General features: G+C 48.8%; 6 protein-coding genes across 6 annotated transcripts; 4 read left to right on the plus strand and 2 right to left on the minus strand.

The window, feature by feature from the left end:
- Positions 1-4,341: 4,341 nt before the first annotated feature.
- F5J12DRAFT_560186 (uncharacterized protein) lies at positions 4,342-4,899 on the minus strand. Its single transcript, XM_051740052.1, has 3 exons — positions 4,833-4,899; positions 4,629-4,780; positions 4,342-4,574 (listed from the first exon to the last, which is right to left on the minus strand). The coding sequence occupies exons 1-3, from the start codon at positions 4,840-4,842 to the stop codon at positions 4,467-4,469; spliced, it is 270 nt and encodes an 89-aa protein (XP_051594607.1). The 5' UTR covers positions 4,843-4,899; the 3' UTR covers positions 4,342-4,466.
- A 1,848-nt stretch (positions 4,900-6,747) lies between these two features.
- On the plus strand, positions 6,748-7,841 carry F5J12DRAFT_560208 (uncharacterized protein). Its single transcript, XM_051740053.1, has 4 exons — positions 6,748-7,012; positions 7,075-7,210; positions 7,273-7,441; positions 7,500-7,841. Exons 1-4 carry the CDS (start codon positions 6,937-6,939, stop codon positions 7,716-7,718), a joined length of 600 nt encoding a protein of 199 aa, XP_051594608.1. The 5' UTR covers positions 6,748-6,936; the 3' UTR covers positions 7,719-7,841.
- Positions 7,842-9,182: 1,341 nt separating this feature from the next.
- Positions 9,183-10,013, plus strand: F5J12DRAFT_916085 (Cerato-platanin). The gene has a single exon (XM_051749184.1). The coding sequence runs from the start codon at positions 9,353-9,355 to the stop codon at positions 9,773-9,775; it is 423 nt and encodes a 140-aa protein (XP_051594609.1). The 5' UTR covers positions 9,183-9,352; the 3' UTR covers positions 9,776-10,013.
- A 3,044-nt stretch (positions 10,014-13,057) lies between these two features.
- On the plus strand, positions 13,058-14,109 carry F5J12DRAFT_560265 (uncharacterized protein). Its single transcript, XM_051740054.1, has 2 exons — positions 13,058-13,699; positions 13,753-14,109. Exons 1-2 carry the CDS (start codon positions 13,253-13,255, stop codon positions 13,933-13,935), a joined length of 630 nt encoding a protein of 209 aa, XP_051594610.1. The 5' UTR covers positions 13,058-13,252; the 3' UTR covers positions 13,936-14,109.
- Positions 14,110-14,171: 62 nt separating this feature from the next.
- F5J12DRAFT_898583 (VPS28 protein-domain-containing protein) lies at positions 14,172-14,902 on the plus strand (the record flags this gene model as incomplete). The annotated part of the gene is made up of 3 exons (XM_051748121.1): positions 14,172-14,504; positions 14,582-14,692; positions 14,756-14,902. The coding sequence occupies 3 exons, from the start codon at positions 14,172-14,174 to the stop codon at positions 14,900-14,902; spliced, it is 591 nt and encodes a 196-aa protein (XP_051594611.1).
- A 437-nt stretch (positions 14,903-15,339) lies between these two features.
- F5J12DRAFT_930230 (uncharacterized protein) lies at positions 15,340-16,072 on the minus strand (the record flags this gene model as incomplete). Its single annotated transcript, XM_051749532.1, has 2 exons — positions 15,340-15,573; positions 15,701-16,072. The coding sequence occupies 2 exons, from the start codon at positions 16,070-16,072 to the stop codon at positions 15,451-15,453; spliced, it is 495 nt and encodes a 164-aa protein (XP_051594612.1). The 3' UTR covers positions 15,340-15,450.
- Between the last annotated feature and the right edge of the window lie 3,100 nt (positions 16,073-19,172).

Genomic DNA, 19,172 nt, shown 5'->3' on the forward strand with positions numbered 1-19,172 from the left:
GCGGTGTTTGACTGCGATGTCAGAATGTATCGGCCATCATCCTGCTGAAACTGAGCGAATTCATAACGGCAGTGAACGGTACTACCGGGTCAGTTAACCGCCAATCTTGTCCTCTCCTCAGGTTCGCACATGTCGCAGGTTGTTCAAGAGTGTACCCACCGTTTAATCGAACTCCCCTCTAATGTACATCCTGGAAAACACGGCACGCGTAGTGAGGTTGTGTAAACGCTGTCAGCCATGTCCCCTGCGCTCGTCGCACACATTTCCGATATCCTGCAATGAACCCTTGATACTTGACTAGGCATGAAGAGGTCGTCGTTTTCCATGGGAAACTCCAAGAAAATATAGCCATGGAGGTGTACTTTGGCCGTACCTAGGAAACTGGATTATGGTAAGTACCGTAATACTCGGATTAATCAAGAAGTTTATATGCATGCAGGCATTGCGCAATCCGGCGTGGATTCGCGGTTCACCCCCTTGATCTTCGACACGAACATGGAAGGCGTTAGCTCACTTACCATGCCCAGCGTTTTAGCTCTTGGCTAAACGTCAGATCCTCCATAACTAATCGCCATGCATTAACAGGTCTTTCCGTACAACCATGAACCTATCCTGTCGATGGATTGTCGTGAGTGCCGATCGGCGACTATCCACTACTGCATGATAGAGCTAAACACGTTGTGGAGGGGACGGGGCGTGGGCACACACTTTACATCAAGGAAATGGTGATTGGTCGGAGACCCACCTAGGTCCCAATTACTGCACGGGAGTATGAGAATAAGAGAATTGATAGCAAGAGTAGAGTTTCCACTACCAGATTGAGTTCCTAATACCTAATGGAACTATGTCAAAATCATGTAAATGACAATCTCTAATCTGTCCAGCTGTCGACACCGCGCAAATCAAGTTGACAATCCACACCCGAATTCGAAACATGCTAACAGACCTAGGAAAATATATCGCGTCTTGTCTGTAAGTCAGTCTCTGTCAACATTTAAGATTGAAGCTATCTGCCAGAGATACTGCACATCTGCGGGGGCAGTATGAGACATAAGTACACACGTTGCAAATTATACACGGGTCAAGAATGTTCTAACCATGTGTGGAAGTCCCTGAAGGGAGCTCTTCCATTCACATCTCCTCATGTCTGTCGCTGATTAGATGTGGCAGGCAATATTTCATTCATATCAATTGCAGGCGCTAATTTATGTATTACAGTTTTGTTCATTCCGAATTACAGTAACAAAGCTGGAAAAAGAAGGAAAACAACCACATACAACAATGCGCTATACTCTCTGGAATACGTGTTGTGGCGGAGTCTTTGCTTTGGAAGAGCAGGTGATATCTAGGCGCAATCACAAGCTTCTCCGGAACACGCTCCACGTTCCCGCATATCTCGGTTCCACCCGCATAGTGTTTAGGCTTTGCTTTGTGGGTTGAGGGGATTCATTTACATTGCTGCTCAGCGCTCAAGGTTGCGACGTTCAACGTTCGGCCGCCATGCTGCCTTCTTTGGTCCACCTAGGCTATACTAGGTTCAATACATTTTACTCAAGCGTCTATGACCTTCCCCCAGCCATGTGTTATATGCCTCATTGCAAATGGCGAGTAGCACGTAAAGGGACGTTGACCTATCAATGCATGGCGATTGGCTATCGAGGCTTTGATGTTTACCCAAGGGCGAAAACGTTGGGAACGGTGGGCAAGCGTGTTAAACGCCTTCGAGGTGACTGTTGCTGGGGGCTGGATTCTAAGATATAAATTTCCTCATTCTAATGCCGTGTCCAGAATTCCCAAGGAAATAAAAGATACATGTTGTGAGATTGTAGTAGGACTAATTGACCACACCAATAACCAGAATCGAGAACATAACGACGGCTGTGGAGCTAACAAACAGAATGGTCTCTACAACTCAGCCAAGTTTCGTTGCCGAACCAGGTAGACCCAATCCATGCGTCGACAACACAGAACGCTGCAAAGAACAGGAAGAAGTGGATATCAAAGGTAGTTGACGATTTGGGATCCTGTTCCATCGTGAGAGAGGAATATGCAGAAATTGGACTACGACTGGGGGGAGGTGAGGGCGTGAACTGAAGAAGGTCCTTACCTTCTTCAACCCCTAGCTTTCCATACAACCTTGAACCTATCGTACCGATGGATTGTCATGAGTGCTGATGTAACTATCCATTGCCGGTCGTAGGGTTCCTACACCGGAACCATATTGAATTTACGCAAGCAGCTTGTTAAACGTGTCCAGCTGTCAATTGACGCCAAACAAATCATCAGGCTCGTGGCATGGTCTTCACAAAAAGTACCCACGGATCGCTATGCGAAGGGTCAGCACTGGTCGACACAAGCTTTGTTAAAGGCTTCCTGTGAGTCAGTCTCCATGAACATTTGGAATTGAAACTGTTCGCTAGAGATATAAGCGCTTCTGTGTGGGTAGTACCCCCGCCCTCATGTACATCCTGGCAAACATACTACGCAGAGTGGTTTAGCGCAACCTCTCTGTTGCGCCGTGGGCACTCATGGCACAGACCTCTGTTTCCTCCGGATCTGCAGCAGCGATCACAGGACGCGTGCACATCTACGGCAATCATTGCGCACAGATGGCATTCAATGAAGACGGTCTTGCAGGAAGGTGAGTGGCTGGTGATGGAGTATATGTTCAGTTCCTGTTATATCTTCAGGTCAGAAGAATCCGCGAAATCAAGAGCATGAGCTTCTGGGACTCCGATCATTTGTCTAGCATAAGGTGGAAGGCACTTGCACTCACTCACCGTGTGCAACTGGCTTACAGTAAAAGCAGATTTAGCGTACTCCAATCACCACCACCACTTATCACTCGTTGAATAGTCTTCTGTACGACCCGTCTTGTGGGTAGATCAGTGCGGGATGCCGATGATTTCCCGCTGATATACGGGAGAGCTGAATACTTGGTGGCTCGTGATGGATGTGTGCTCGCACTTTGTACCGCTGAAACTCTCTTCGTGGTTATGTTATGTCTAACTGTCCGTGGCATAGTAGGAATTGGCTTATTGCAAATGCGTCGTACGGGGAGCAGGTTTGGGAGGACGACGGCCATATAGAACGAGTTCCAGTACTAGCTGTAGGAGTGAAGGGTGGTGAGGACTTCCCAGACTCACGAACGTAAAGACAACACCACAGGTGTAGATATCATGTGTTGAATGCCAAGTGTATATAACAACGGTCGAAATCGTTCGGCACAAGCACAGAAAGGCCGTTTCATGGACAGTCACAGTGAGGAGCGCACCATGTCAGTATTTCCATTGGGACTTGTGTCTGTGAACACATGTGTTAGAGCCAACGAAGGGAGAGTCATTTCAAGCCGCTTGAACTGTAGAAGATGGAAAATGACGTAGTACTCCTACAGTGGCAATCGACGAACCCGCTGCTAGTGAGACGTACTCTTAGACGACATCTCTTTGTATTTTTCTCCGTCGAGAGTCCAGTTAATACATCGTCAGGTACGGCTTCTCTGGAGAATGACGCCGCTACACATCCCACGGGCACTCGACTTCCGACGAAAATAGCGTCAGAACCTAAAGAGACCAGCCTTAGGCATATGTTAATGCGTACCATGGGGTGACTGTTATCCGAACGTATTAGCTCGTATCATGAATGAGGCACACCGCGCATATACGAGGGCTTGGGATATTTGTCTACACAGGCCATGGGCCACTCACCATTTGCATCTGCTACCAAGTGAGCGTCTTCTTCTTCGTTTACGCAGCGATCAGAAGAGCAGTGGCAGACATAGACTCCATCTGATCTACGACCTTCTACAACACGTCCGAAGACCGACAAGTCGAGTGCGTTTATGCAGAGGTATTGCATACCTGACGTATCGAGTTTCTTTGCAGCCTTATCAATTCCCACTATCGCAATGATATCAACAGTGACATCGGTGCTAGCTTATTTTACTCACATTGGTGAACCACACGGAAGCAGAGACGAATGCAAAACGGAGGTGATTGAGAGACGACGGCCAGGGAGAACCAAAAACACAGCGAATGGCAGATTGTATGCCAATGTAAGCTTTCGCGTTGGGCCTTCCGGCGCGACGTAGATATATTATGATCAGTGTACGTACCTGTCTTATGATGAGAAACGCGTGCGCAGACGGATTGGCAAGAAATCCTTCAAGAGTACGATATCTTGGGGACAATATGAGAATGTACTTTGATAGCGCACAACAGGAAAACGTTCTGAAAGGTCGCGGAGAGCGTGCTTTTTCATAGTGCCCCTCCGCCTTCACGATTTCATCAAAAGAGAGCTTGCACTTACTCGCCATGCCTGGCCCCCACACCTGAACTCTTCGTGATCAGACTCACTATATCTATTCACCGATTCGCCGTCACTGCTCATTATGCACTGGCCGTCCAGATCTGGTCTTCCGTGCAAGCCCTCGTATCGATGGCCAAGAGTGAGATGTTAGTGACCCCTCATTTTACACGGGCGGGACTAAATACTTGGTCCGAAAGTTGAGGGATACACTTGGAATTGCAATATGTATTTAGCTGTAGGTGGTACGTGTTCACGAGTTCTGCAATCTGAAACACACTTATGAGGCTCTTAAATCTCCCGGTCTAGGCAGCGATATGCACCGACAACAGCACCAAGATTGACAATGACGTCAGGACTTGCTTACTTCGACGCGAAAGGTGGACCACGATGGAGTATATGAAAATGGAAAGGGAAGGGGGGGGGATAGGGACAAACTTGAAAAACAGACAAAAGCTGAGTAGATCTTCAGACACTGCATGTCATATCATGGGTCCTGCATGTTCCCTCGAATTTATCGGATTCACCTTGGCTCATGTCGGTGCGTTCACAGCAGACGCAGTCTAGCTGGAGGCGGACGCTGGGAGATTCAACGAAAGGACGAAGAAAACTCCCAGAGCCGCGCGGTGTGAGCATGTCACTACCGAAAAAGGAGAGTCAAATCTCGAGTCGCTCACTTCTCTAGTGGCACCGTTCGTCATGCAGTGAGCGGCTGACCTCCAGGAAAAGAGTAACCCGCTGTAAGCATCATGCTCTAACGCTCAATATGTCCGACGCCCACACGATCGCAGTAATGTGCCGTCGCTCTGCGGGTCCAGAAGCTTGATTCACTTCCTATGCATGCACCAAACCACTCACGTGCCGGAATCCGAGCACCTCACTCTTGTCCCAAACACAATTTGAACGATCCCAGTGACCAGTGGCATATGACTGTGATGCCAGGATGTACCGGCCATCATTCCACCAAAATCGGGAGAATTATTCTTGTGACAGCAATGAACTGTACCTTTGAGTCACTCAACCGCCAATCTTGTCCTCTAGTCAGGTTCACATATATCGCAGGTCGTGAGCCTATCCGCCACTTAGACGAACTTCTCTCTGATGTACATCCTGGAAAAGATGGTGGGCGAAGCAAGTAAGACTTGTGCCAACATTGTCAGCAATGCCCCCGCGTTCGTCAAGCAAATTTCCAGTTTCCTGGCAACGAACCCTTGATACATCACTAGGTGCGGAAGAGTTCTTGTGTTCATGGAAAGCTCTAGGAAAACATAGCCACCAAGCCTGGGAAGGCAAGCACTACGATACTCGGGTCAGTCAAGAAGTTTATGTACACGCAGGCTTTGCACAATCCGGGGTGGAGAAGGGGAATCCCTTCGACCCTCATTATCTTCGACATGAACATGGAAGGCCTTTAACGCGCTTGCTCACCGTTCCCAACGTTTTCGCTATTGGCTAAACATCAGAGCCTCCATAACCAGTCGCCATGCATTGACAGGTCAACCCCTAGTTTTCCGCACAACCTTAAACATATCATATCGATGGATTGTCGTGAGTGCTGATGTGACTATCCATTGTCGCGTGGTGGCGATAAACACGTGGTTGTGAGTCCATGGGTATGCGCTTCGCGTCAAGGAAATGGTGATTGATCAGAGGTCCTACGAAGTCCTACATACCGCAGTGGAGCGTGAAAGAATTGATAGCGGGAGTAGAGTTCCTACCCCAGAACCATATTGAAATTACGTAACCAACTTGTTCGCCCATCGACAGCTGGATACACCCGATTTCGAAACTTGGCTCCAAGTTCCTTCGCACCCCTGCTTTGCGTCATATGGTCTTCACAAAGGCTCGCTATGCAAAGAGACAGCACTGGTCGAAACAACCTTCGTTAAAGGTGAGTCCTGAGTCAGTCTCCGTCAACTTTGAAATTGAAACTATTCGCTAGAGATACAGAGATTCCCTGGCGCTTCTGTTAGGGTAGTAGGAGCACACACGCTGCAAATTACACACTGGCCAGGGATGTTCCTGCAATGTATGGAAGTCCCTAAAAGAACTCCTTCCGCACGGTCTCCTCATGTTCGTCGTTTACTAGATTACAATTTTTCGTCTCGGAACAACTGCAGGGCACTGATTCATGTATTACAGGTTTTTTCGTTCTAAATTACAACAGAAAACAGAAAAATATGTACAACAACGCATTATTATTCCCTGGAATATGTGTTGTGATCGAGTCTTTGCTTTGGGAGAACAGCTAATATCTAGACACAGTTATAAGCTTCTCTGGAACAAACTCCACGTTCCTACATATCTCGGTTCCACTTACATAGCTTGCAAGTGGGCGTTTGTCTTGTGGGTCGAGGGCATGTGTGGCTAGCTCCACGGACGTGACTTCTGGGTTACTACTCGGCGCTCAACGTTCAGCGATCAACCACCATGCTGATATATTTGGCTCACACGAGCTATACTAGGTTATATACGCTTTATTCAGGCGCCCATGGCCTTTTTCCTGGCTGCGAGTCGTATGCCTCATTGCAAATCGAAGGTAGCACATAAAAGGAGAAGGTAAGGATCTTCAGCTCATGCCCTCACCTCCCTCCAGTCGTAGCCCAATTTCTACATCTTCGTCCTCTTACGATGCGCCGGGAACACAATTTCTTAACTCCCACTCATCAGGACGAGAAATATACTCGCACACAACGGATCTGTCGATGTGAGTGGTATTTTGATGACGTTTCTAACAGTCTATCCATTTCTAACCATCCATGCATACAGTTGCTTTCCTTCTCTTACTTGGCGCACCTTCGCTAGACGAGCTTGCTGAGATCCCAGAGCCGGACTTCAAGGAACTCAGAGACCGTTTAATTACTCGCATGACAAACACGACCGTCGTTGCTGCCCTTGCAGTCTCGTACGTCCCAAACTGAGTTGCTCTGATGTACCCCTGATATACTCACTCCGTTGCAATGCAAGGGCCACTGTGGCATTTCTGACCACCACTCCCCCAACCCCCTATGCAGCGTGGGACGAAGAATTCCCATACGCTTTTATCGCATGCGCTAGTGGGAGTGCTATATTGTCCGCTGCGAGTGGTCTTGGCTTAATTATGTACTTGGGCGTCATGACCCACCAATCTGTTATGGTCAGTGGTTACTGTTATCGATGATTCCTATCGCTTTGTTAACAACCAACAACTCTAGCGATTGAAGGGCAACGTCCTCAAACGCTGGGCTGCTGTCGTGTTGATGACGATTCCAACTCTCTTCCTGTTCATTACGGCGGGCTGTGCTTTCCTCGCATGGCTTGGCGCTGTCTGGTACGGTAATAAACTTTGGATGAAGTTAACAATGACCGCTTTAACCCTTGGCTGCTCAGCGCTCATTGTGATGCTGTTTCTGATCATTCCCATGCTCTATTAGTTCTGCTACCACATCACAACGCCCATCTTGTAGTCTCTGGATACTTGGCATTGGAATAACGAAATTCATATCTTGGAGGTCATGTCCATGGCAACAGCCACCGTAGACGCAAAAGAATTTGTTGAGGTTTGTGGTTACTAATGATGCCATTGAAATCTACTCCGAGTCGTTTGCGACAACCTGTTGCGCTGGTGGATTTTTCGGTCCAAGAGTACTCGGCAAACCCACAGTGAAATAGTATGACAGCGTGAAGATGCAACAGTACCTTTCCCTGCGAATGTAACTGTCCGGCGCACTTCACCACGCTTCCTCGAACCCCTGTCAAACGAATCAAACCTCACAGAATGGTAGCTAGCTGTGACCATAGTAATGAGCCTTGCGTATTGCATCTGATGACTCTGGCTCGCAAAGTAGCAATAGTAGAAGATGTACACACACCTTTCCATTTCCTATGAATGTACATTCCTGCCGAAATCTGGACACCTACTTTGGACCGGATCGCAGGCACCACCTCACGTCGAAGAAGGGAACTCTCGCTTGAGAGCCACCGACTACCCTTCTGGAACAACTAACACAGATCATGGTGAACATCCGGTCGAACTTTGCACTCATGTACACCCGGGTAAACATAGTGCGCATAGTGGTCAAGGGCGGTCTCCCGGTCCCGCTGGGGGGATTCACGACTCGTTCCACTATCATCTTCGGTTCTGCGACGACGACGACGACATGCATCTTCGATTCTGGCCAAGCTGGCAGGCCATGAGAACCCCAGTATTGTTGCTTTCGTTGTTGTAGCAACGTTCCTCGGGAGCGAGGACGTTGAATTCTGCAGAAACGGCGCCGAATCAAGGAAATTTTGTGGGACGATGAGTGGCCACTCAGAAATAGACAATGTTGCATGCATTCAGTTCCCGTTATGTCCTTGGGCCACCCGTAGGGGTGGAAACCCGCAAAACTAGGGTACGGTCCGCTGGGACTGGGTTCTAAAGTTCAATCTAATCATACATTGAGCAGGAGGCGAAGGACGTTCGCACTTACCTACCGTGCACAATTTCTCATTTTGCCTTAAGATCACATTCACCATAGCCGGCAAGTGTCGAGTAGACCGGAAGTCTACTGAGCGATGTCATTCCGATCATGTCCTCAACGAATACACCTGCGACTCTCGGACCTCAGCACTTCCTATCGTTCGACGGAGGGACCTGGAACAGACATGCGCCACATTTTGGTGTGATAGTTGGGTGAGCCTCCCGAAACTCTACCGTTCGAACTTCCTACCAAGCGCTTCTTCATATGCCAAGTCATCTTGAGCGTGCTCCAAAGAAGGAACTGAAAAGCATATCCACCTCGCAGCGAGCTTCGTGCCACATTCTCGAGCGCAAAGTTACCATGTGCTCTACGCATCCCCGCCGCTCCACAGGTGCCGGAGAAACGAGGATCTCTGTCAGAAGTTTGCATTGCACATGGATCTCCATATGACCGTCTGCCAGCGTAAGCCTAATCCAACGATAAGAATATATATAAAGGCGTCGACGACGCGATACTTTACCAGACTCGTGCCTCTGTTGGTTTGCCAGGCCTAACTCCTCATCCGACCTCATCCCTGCGACCGAGACAAGTGCCATTCCTAAACAATGCTGTACCTCTACTTCACATTTATTTTCTTCCTCTCCACTCCTGTTCTCGGGCAGATGACCACTTTTCTCGCCTACGACATCATCTATGGCGATGCCAACTGCCCCCTCTCTAGTCTCGCCTGCTCTGACGGGTCCAACGGACTCGAAAGCAAAGGGTACACCATCCTTAGTTCCTTCTCCAACTTCCCTTACCTCGGGGGCGCACCAACCATCGCGAACTGGAACGACGCTAACTGCGGCAAATGTTATGCCATCACGTATGCAAAGAACACTATCAATGTCCTTGCACTGGATGTGTCGAAGGATGGGTTTACGGTGTCACCACAGGCGATGAACGTACTGACGAACGGGCAGGCAAACGCGTTAGGGAGAGTAGAGGTCACTGCCGTTGAGGTGCCCGCCAGTGAATGTGGCTTGTGAGGATGGGAGGTGACGGCGCAGTTAACCTTGCGAGCGGCACGTTAGCAGGGATCAGCATTGAAGGACCTTGTCTGTATTTCTTGGCGGTGTATCAGGTTCTGTACATGGACCCGTTGATCCTTTGATTAGAATACGGGCTTCTTGTTATATCTTCACTTGGACGACTTGTACCGGGACGTTGTCGGTGCCTTTATCGGTACCTTAGACTTGATACCTGGTTTGTATAACATCTAGGCACTTCCTTCTGCTTCCAACAGACATTTTCAATCCAGACTCTCGTCGGTTGTTTGTTCGCACCGTCCGCAGGTAGGCATTTGAAGTTCCTTCACATGCTCCAGAAAGCAGTGCTCTACGAACCTGCCGTCGATGGACGACCATGCGACATAAAATTCTGGATTGAAAGTTATCACATGGCAAACGATTCACATTTCGAAATTGAAGAACCCTAGAGTTAGGGCAGAGTCACGACTCCTGTGGATTGATAGCCATCTCACGGTGGGTTGTCGAGGTGGACCTTGTCGACTTCGAAAAATCTCACGTCCCTCACATTGCAAGGGAAACTTTTTTCACGAAAGAACGCAAGGGAAGCACCTGGTAGGATGGTAACACCATTCTAGTGGGCGAACATCGAAAACCACTTACCAGTTTCAAAGAAAATCCTGAGCAGTCAATTCGACATCCAATTTCCAAGATGCAGTCCACCTTGGGGTTGGGTCTTGACCCGCAGTATCGACCAAATTCAGCACGTTGATTAGGCGGCATCCGCTCCTCTTTAAACGGGTCTTCTAGACTGCTATGCTGTTATTGTCAACACGCCCGGTGTAGCTCCGCGGGGTTGGGGAGCTTCGATATCCCTCCAGCCGCGTAGCACTGTACCGACATCTTGCTTCCCCTTACAAGACACTGCTTGGGTACCTAACACGTAGCAATAGTTCAGTGGGAAAGCGATCAACGAGTGGCAGCCGTTTCCTGATCAACGAGTTAACCACTCTAATTTTTGATGGGGTCGTACATGAGCGAGATTTGGAGAAGGGGTGACCGCCATGGGCTCGAAACTAAAATGGGAACACACCGCAGGAGCACTGAACCTGTCATGCGATGATACTGTTCGTCATGCACGGCCCTCCAATCGTACTCGCCCTTGCAGCAAAGGCATATGACTTCGCGGGGGTACTAGCAAGTCAGCGAGATAACAGCGAGCCGATATAGCTACGGCGCGTGTTGTTGACGACTTTTCTCACAACCGTGCGAGAGTGGCATCATGACTGCGATGCCAATTTCCGACGGGAACGGAAAATCCAGACAAAAACGTTGCCGAGAGATGTTGGCGACAACCTTGCCTTCCGCGGTAGGTGATCTCCGTGTTTTCTTAGGTCGTCCAGTCGATACATTTATCATAAGCAGGATGTGGATGTAAGGTTGGGGACTTCGAAGGACGCGGCACCGCCATAGCCTCAGCTTGCTTACACAATCTGTTGAACGAGTACAATTTTTCCTTCAAGTGCAGCTTTCTGTCTACGGTGATTTGGGCATGCTATCTGCGTTGTATCGCTGAAATTCCCTGGCGAAACAATCTCTGAATCCCATGCGCTGCTTGAGCACTGTGACAGCCATGAAATTGAGACGCTGTCGAACTCTCCCTCCCACCGTCTACTAGGCTTGACTCCCCATCCGAGCTGATCCCAACGATCGAAACAAGTCCCGTTCCTCAGAGATTATGATGCTGTACTTCCACTTTCTCCCCCTTGATTCTTGCGCAGACGACCGCCTCCCTCGTCTTCGACGCCAGTGACTATTTTGTATTTTTATACCTCTTTGTCTATTGCGATGCAACTATCCCCTCCCCAATCTTCCCTGCTCCGATGGGTCTATGGACGAAAGAACAAAGGGGCATGCCACTCTTAGTTCATTCCCACAACTCCCTTACTTCTGGGTTGCGCCGACCGTCGTCGACTGGAGCACCCCAATTGCGGGGATTGTCATTCTGTCGCGTATGGGTACGGACGGCCAACACGACCACGATGCATCGTCGAGTTTATGATGCCACTGCGTGCGAATTGAGAAGCGGGCTGAGATGGATGCTGAATGGCCACTCTTGAGACCATCTGAGCCTTGATTTTCACGTCTTTTGTAGTTGAAACGTTGTTGAGAGTCGTATGCCTGAGAATCACTCGTGACTGACTGGTCCACGTCCAGCAATGACGCTTCAACTCTTCCGCCTGTGACCTAGCATGTTCTGTTCGTAAATTGCGACTCAGTTTGCGAGTTACAAAATCGATGCATATGCCGTAAGTGAGTTTCTTGTTCTCGATGCCGAGCTGCCATTGATTGACATTCCTGGGACATGCACAGGCTGTAGCCGTACAGCGGCACCGAAGTGGCGTGATTTCTGGAGGGAATTCTTATCGTTACAGTTTAATATTACGAACCGTCCTTGTCCCAGTATGTCCTTCTCGAAGGATTGGGTGCGCACCATGTTATGTGCATATCACCATCGAAACGCAACTGTGCACACACTGTGGACTTGTTCTTTTTATCCCCTAGATGCACGAGAGACCGTGAAGCGGTGCAACTTCGATGGCATGCTACTCATTCTCCGGCGTTTCCTATGGATACCGCGGCGTCTGAACCACAAGCGGTCTTATACATGACTTGTGCCATCGTCGAGCGCCTTACGAACAGTCCTTGTACTTTTTACCCCGCGGCGGCAGCCTTCGGATCTCTCCTGCTCATCGGAGTTTTCTTTGTTTTCACTTGAATTGATCTAAGCAACACGATCACCCGCCCATGGCACGCACAGTCGGGCTCTGGGCAACACTCGAATCACGTTGCTATGGCGTGGAGGGTATGAGTATAAGGACATCCACGAATGGAAGGTGGGTTACAACGTCGATAATATAAATATGCCCCTCCACAACAGGATCAAGCTCAGAAGACTACGCAGACTTTTCCGTTGAGTCCTTCGCTTGCTCAAAATGGTCTCGGAAGCTCCAAAGATTGAAGGTCTGTTCTCTGAGCAGTCCCGCTACTGGGACTGCGGACATCGGGTCGTGGTACTCCCTCATCCGTAACAACCCTCTTACATCGGATTGTCAAGTCATCGGGGTCGGCTGGTACAAGAAACGGAAAGGGGTAGAGGAATGAGTTCTTGCGGTTTGACATCTCTTCCCCCGACAATCAGCACACATGCATTGTCATTGCCGAGAAGAGTGGTGGTGGTGTTCGCAGTCCAAACTCCGGTACTTCTGCTCACATTCGTTAGTAACTTAAGCCGCTGACAATTCTGTAGACGCCACACAAGCTGTCGATAACCTTGCTCGAACGGACATAGCGGTAGACGCCACGGCGTCGCCGCTCACTCCACCAGAGACTTCTGTACTCTCACCTGATGTCGGCGATTCCACTGCAAGTAGTGCCGACGAAAGGAGTCCTCCGCTAGACAAAGTTACTCAGAGCGACGGGAAAAAAAAACGGAAGATGAATACCGCCCAAATTGCAGCTTCTTTTTTCTCCAGTTCCAAGCGGGACGCCTATAATCGCGTTCATTTTGGAACGCGTCTTACTGCAGCAGGCGCTCAGGTGGAGGAGATGTGCGACAAGCCTCAACGTCTCTGTACTTTATCGTTTACTGGCGCAAGGCCCACTGCAAACGAGCTAGCGACCTTGCTTTATGTAACCTCGGCACAGGAGCCCAAGTACGCCATTGCCCAAACACAATGCTACTGGTTCGTTGCAACTGTGTTTGATGCTCTCAAGATGCGGTACAAGGGTACCGTGCAAGATAACCTGACCCATCGGGGGGGTACAATTCGTGGGGTACCAGTGGCTATCAAGGCGAGCGGGAAAGAGGTGTGCGCCAAGTATCGTGAAGCTCGAGCTGCGTTGGCCGAGGAAATTGAACAGGAGCGCAGGCTTAAACAACAGGTAAGTTATCTTTGATTTCTGTTTACTGTCCGTGCTTACGATGACCCAAACAGCAAGAGGAAGAGAGGCAACGAGAACGCGAGCAACGCCAGGCCGCAGAGGAAGCCGAGGAAAGGGCACGGGCAGCGGAGGAGGAAAGACAGAGAGAATGCAAGGTAGCGCAGGAAGAGATTGCGAAGTTGCAACGCGAACTGCAGGCGTTGAGGAGAGCGGAGACAAATACTCAACAGGCTTGATGGATGGTGCCGGCCGCACATATACTTATACCAGTCTCGCTTTTTCCTTGTCATTCCCGGACTGCATACGATACGAGTCCATGCTTTTCAATGTTGTCATTAGTGGATGTCACGACATCTGTCTATCTAACTGCCTTATTACCATCACTCCTGGGGTTCTCAGGTGTATACCCCTGACATTCTGCTGCTGAGTTGGCATAGTTTTGTACACCCTGGGTACTGCCATAACCACGACGATGCTGTCCCTCGACGAAGAGGTCCGACTTTACACCAACGCAGAACGGGAGAAATACTCTCTTCTAGCTACGCTCTTCGGCATCGTAGTCGCACTGGACTCTCAGGAACGCGCATACGTCCGCGATTCAATTACGGCCGCTGAGTCAGTCCCACCACTATTTACCAATTCCATCCATCCTATCGGTCGGTTCAATGTGGAGCTCGTACATACTAAGATATGCCACGAGAGGTACTCGCCGGCGTGCACGAGGTTGTTGTCGCAGTATATGACGATGCTCAAGTTGGTCAAGGATTCGATCCCGTCGATCGAGGAGTTCATGACCCGCTATCGCGTGAGTCCCGTTTCTCCTCCTCCTTCTCCTTTCACCCGACGTTTTGATCTTGTTCTGTACGTGCGGCAATGACATAGCTTGATACGCCTGCTGCGTTGCACAGGATCAAGGTAGGGGTGCCCGCTACGGTGGAACATTCGAGCGAAGCTGGTCCGGAGACTGGAAAATGGATAGCTGAAACGACACAGGTAGGGAGATTCTTCGATACTCTGCTCACCTATTTCCCACTTCTCCGCACATGTAACGCACAGAACTTCATAACCTTCATGGACGCACTCAAGTTACGTCTACGCGCAAAAGATCAGCTGCATCCTATCCTTCAAGAACTTGTTATGGGGTACACAAGGTTTAAGGGGAGCAAGGAATGGGAGGGAAGAAGTCACATGGTTGGGTGGTAAGGGTACAATCTGTGGGGTACTGGTGGATTTCAAGGCGAGTGGGGAAGAGGTGTGTGCCAAGTATCATGATGCTCGAGCTGCTTTAGCCGAGGAAATTGAACAGCAGTGCAGGCTTAAACAAGAGGTAACTTGTCTTTGATTTCTGTTTACTGTCCATGCTTATGATGACCCCAAATAGAAAAAGGAACAGAGGCAGTGAGAACATGAACAATGCCAGGCTGCGGAGGAAGCTGTGAAAAGGGCAGAGGAGGAAAGGCAGAGGGAATGTGAGCAATCATGAAGTGGCTGAGTGGGAAAGGCAGGCAGCTGAGGAAAGGGCATGGGCAGTGGAGGAGGAAAGGCCGAGAGAATGCCAGGCCACAGAGGAAGTCGCACAAAAGGAGCGTGTGGCCGAGGAAAGGGCACAGGCAGCAGAGGAGGCAAATGAGAAGTTGCTCCAAGAACTGGAAAACTTCGCATTTGTTTCTTCCGCTGCCCATGCCCTTTCCTCGGCCAGATCACATTGCTCGTTCCCATTTTGCAGCTTCCTCTGTGGCCTGGCATTCTTTCTACCTTTCCTCCTCTGCTGCCTGTGCTCCTTCCTCAGCTGCACGCCTTTCCTCCTCCGCCCTTTTCATGGCTTCCTCCACGGCCTGGCGTTGTTCACGTTCTCGCTGCCTCTGTTCCTTTTTCTGTTTCGGGCATCATAAGCACAGACAGTAAACAGAAATCAAAGACAAGTTACCTCTTGTTTAAGCCTGCACCGCTGTTCAATTCCTCGGCTAAAGCAGCTCGAGAATCACGATACTTGGCGCACACCTCTTCCCTGCTTGCCTTGAAATCAACCGGTACCCCACAGATTGTACCCCCCAGATGGGGCATGGGATCTTGCTCGGAACCCTTGTATAGCATCTTGAGAGCGTCAAACACAGTTGTGGCGAACCAGTAGCATTGTGTTTGGGCAATGGCATACTTGGGCTCCTGTGCCGAGGTTACATAAAGCAAGGTCGCTAGCTCGTTTGCAGGTAGGCTTTGCGCCGGTAAACGATAGAGTACAGACAAGTCGAGGCCTGTCGCACATCTCCTCCACCCAAGCGCCTGCTGCACTAATACGCGTGCAAAATAAACGCGATCATAGGCGTCCCGCTTGGAACTGGGGGAAAGAGAAGCAGCAATTTTTTTTTCCCCCATCGCTCTTAGTAACTTAGTCTAACAGAGGACTGCTTTCGTCGGCACTACTTGCAGTGGAATCGCCGGCATCAGGTGAGAGTGCAGAAGTCTCCGGGGGAGTGAGCGGTGATGCTGTGGCGTCTACCGCTGTGTCCGTTTGAGCAATGGTATCGGAAACTTGTGTGGCGTCTACAGTATTGTCAGCGGCTTAAGTTACTAACGAATGTGAGCAGAAGTACCGGAGTTTGTACTGCGAACACCACCACCACTCTTGGCAATGACAATGCATATGTGCTGATTTTCGGGGGAAGAGATGTCAAATTGCAAGAACTCATTCTCTACCCCTTTCCTTTTCTTGTACCAGCCGACCCCGATGACTTGACAATCCGACGTAAGAGGGTTGTTACGGATGAGGGAGTACCACGACCAGATGTCCGCAGTCCCGTAGAGGGACTGCTCAGGGCACAGACATTCAATCTTTGGAGCTTCCTATTGGCAGAGGAACGAGGACGAAAGGGGAAAAGGGCGAGAGCTAAAGACGAGCACTTGCCTTTATGATTGGATTGAGTGTTAGAAGTATACGGTATTGAATAAGAGCTATTGAGGCTTGAAGAGTAAACAGTATGAGATTGACTGCTAGTCTGAGGGGATACGGCAGAAACCCCTTGGTTTATATACATGTAGGTATGCGCACAGACCAGGTGACGCATATGGTAAGTAAATGTACTACCTACTATGTATAGTAAAGAATGTCATGGAACGCCGTAGAATAAGTGGAGTAAAGTGACATCATAGTGGAGTCACTTAGAAAGCATGACATCATATGAGTCATCACTTGTAATAAGCAAGTCTAGAACCGGTAGTAATTTCAACACTCCCCCTCGCTCTAGAATGGTAATGTCACAAGACCAAGCGACGAGCGATTTGTTTCAAATTTCTGCCAGGTAAGTGACTTGGTTAATCCATCGGCCTTTTGTCGGTCCGTCTGGATATATTCGATGGCAAATAGATTATCCTGTACACATTCGCGTACGAAGTGCCACTGGACATCAATATGCTTGGAACGACCGTCTGAGACTGGATTCTCCGCAATAAAGCGAGCACCCATATTGTCACAGTAGAGAATAGTTTTCTCCAGAGTAAGGTCTAGTTCTTTGAAAAGCATAAACAGCCATTTGATTTGTCTGGCAGAGTCACATAAAGCCATATATTCGGCTTCAGTGGATGAAAGCGCAATTGTCTTTTGTTTGCGCGATCGCCAAGAAATAAGGGAGGTACCAAGAAACATAGCATATCCGGTAGTAGAGTGACGAGTATCGATATTGGCTGCCCAATCAGAATCAGCGAATCCGAAGATGCGAGATTCGTTCCCAGAATAGTAAAGTGCGAGTTTCGGAGTGGAAGCCACATATTTGACAATGTGTAGCGCTTTTTGTTTGTGATCTTCTGTTGGATTGGCCATGTACTGCGACATGCGAATAACCGCGAAAGCAATATCTGGGTGAGTACCCAGGGCCATATAGAGTAAAGATCCAATAATAGATTGATAATGGGAACGAAGTGAAGAAGAAGCTTGATAAGTAGCTTCGGGTTTCTTCGGTTGGTAGCCAGATGGAAGTGGAGTGCGAACATTGTGTGCATTCTCCATTTGGAATCTTTTGATCACCTTTTTGATATAAGGGATCTGATCCAGGTAGATCTCGTGCTTAGCACGGTTTCTGTGGATCTGTAGACCTAGGTATTCTTTACATTCTCCTAGATCTCTTGATTCCCATTTCTTCATAAACTCGTCTTTCTTTGCTTTTAAGAGTTTAGGATGTGATCCTAAAAATAGACCATCATCAACATAAACAAGAAAGATGACCATGCCTGCATTGGATTTAAAAACATAAATTCCTGCATCCACTTTTGATCGAGTGTAGCCCATGCGAAGTAGGGAAGCATGTAGGGCTTTGTTCCATGCTAATGCTGCTTGCTTTAAGCCATAAAGAGCACGCAGCAACCGATAGACCTTGTGCTCTTGACCTTTAATTTTGAAGCCTTCAGGTTGTTCCATATAAATTTCTTCATCCAAACCACCATATAAAAAGGCAGTTTTGACGTCCAGGGCGCTCATTTCCCAGTTTCGTTGAGCAGCGAATGCTAAAACGATTCGTACTGTCTCAAAACGAGCGACCGGCGAGAAGGTATCTTCAAAATCTGTTCCGAATTCTTGTGTGAAACCTTTGGCCACAAGACGAGCTTTATAGCGACCATCGCTTTTTATAGCGAAAACCCATCTGCATTTGACTGGTTTGCGATCTGGTTTTGGATCCACTAGAGTCCAAACATTGCGTTCCTCGATTGATTTAATCTCATCCTTCATGGCGTCGAACCATTTCTTTTGTAACTCCGGATTTAATTTAAGGACGTCTTTGAAATGTTCCGGAGATTCTTTAACACGTGCTGCAAGAAGAAATTCGAAAGTATTGGCAAAAATGCCTTTGTGTTCTTCTTCTTCATCATCAACGCGTGCGGTTCGAGAAGGACCTGCAATTGGTTGGGTAGGAGTAGGAGGAGTAGTTGACTCAGGTAGAGGAGTCAAAGGAGAATCAGGAGGATGTGAAATCCACTCCCTAGGAACAGAAGGAGCCTGAGGTCATAAAGGTGACGGAGGTCTCCTTTCTTCCTGTACCTGTCTCCTATACTCTCTAGAATTGCGAGCATGTTGCTCAGCATTCCTAATCCATTCCTGAGCAGTGTCTCTATTTTGTTGAATATCCCTCTCGATTTGAACAGGAGGTCTAGTTCCATATATGTTATCAGGTCGAGAAGTAGGGATTATTCTTCGTTTAGGACGAGGTTCCCTTTGTTCAAGTTGTTCCGGATTTGCCCTTCGTAGATTTCTATTATCTCCAGGAACAGGATATGGTTGATAAGGATGTTGAACAAGATTGGGAGGTACAACAGGAGCTCTGTGTGGTCTTTGTGGTTGTTGAACTGGTCTGTTATGTTGACCACCCTGTTGTGGGTTTGGATTACAAGGAGGTTGTTGTGGATTCTGTGGTTGGATTGGATGAGGTCCAAAGTCGGGAGGATCAATCCCGAAGTCCAGTAGGTTTCCACCAGCATCGCTAGAACC

This window comes from Pisolithus orientalis (assembly GCF_024613125.1).
Source record: "Pisolithus orientalis strain OTSU chromosome Unknown F5J12scaffold_87, whole genome shotgun sequence".
NCBI classification, from domain to species: Eukaryota; Fungi; Basidiomycota; class Agaricomycetes; order Boletales; family Pisolithaceae; genus Pisolithus; species Pisolithus orientalis.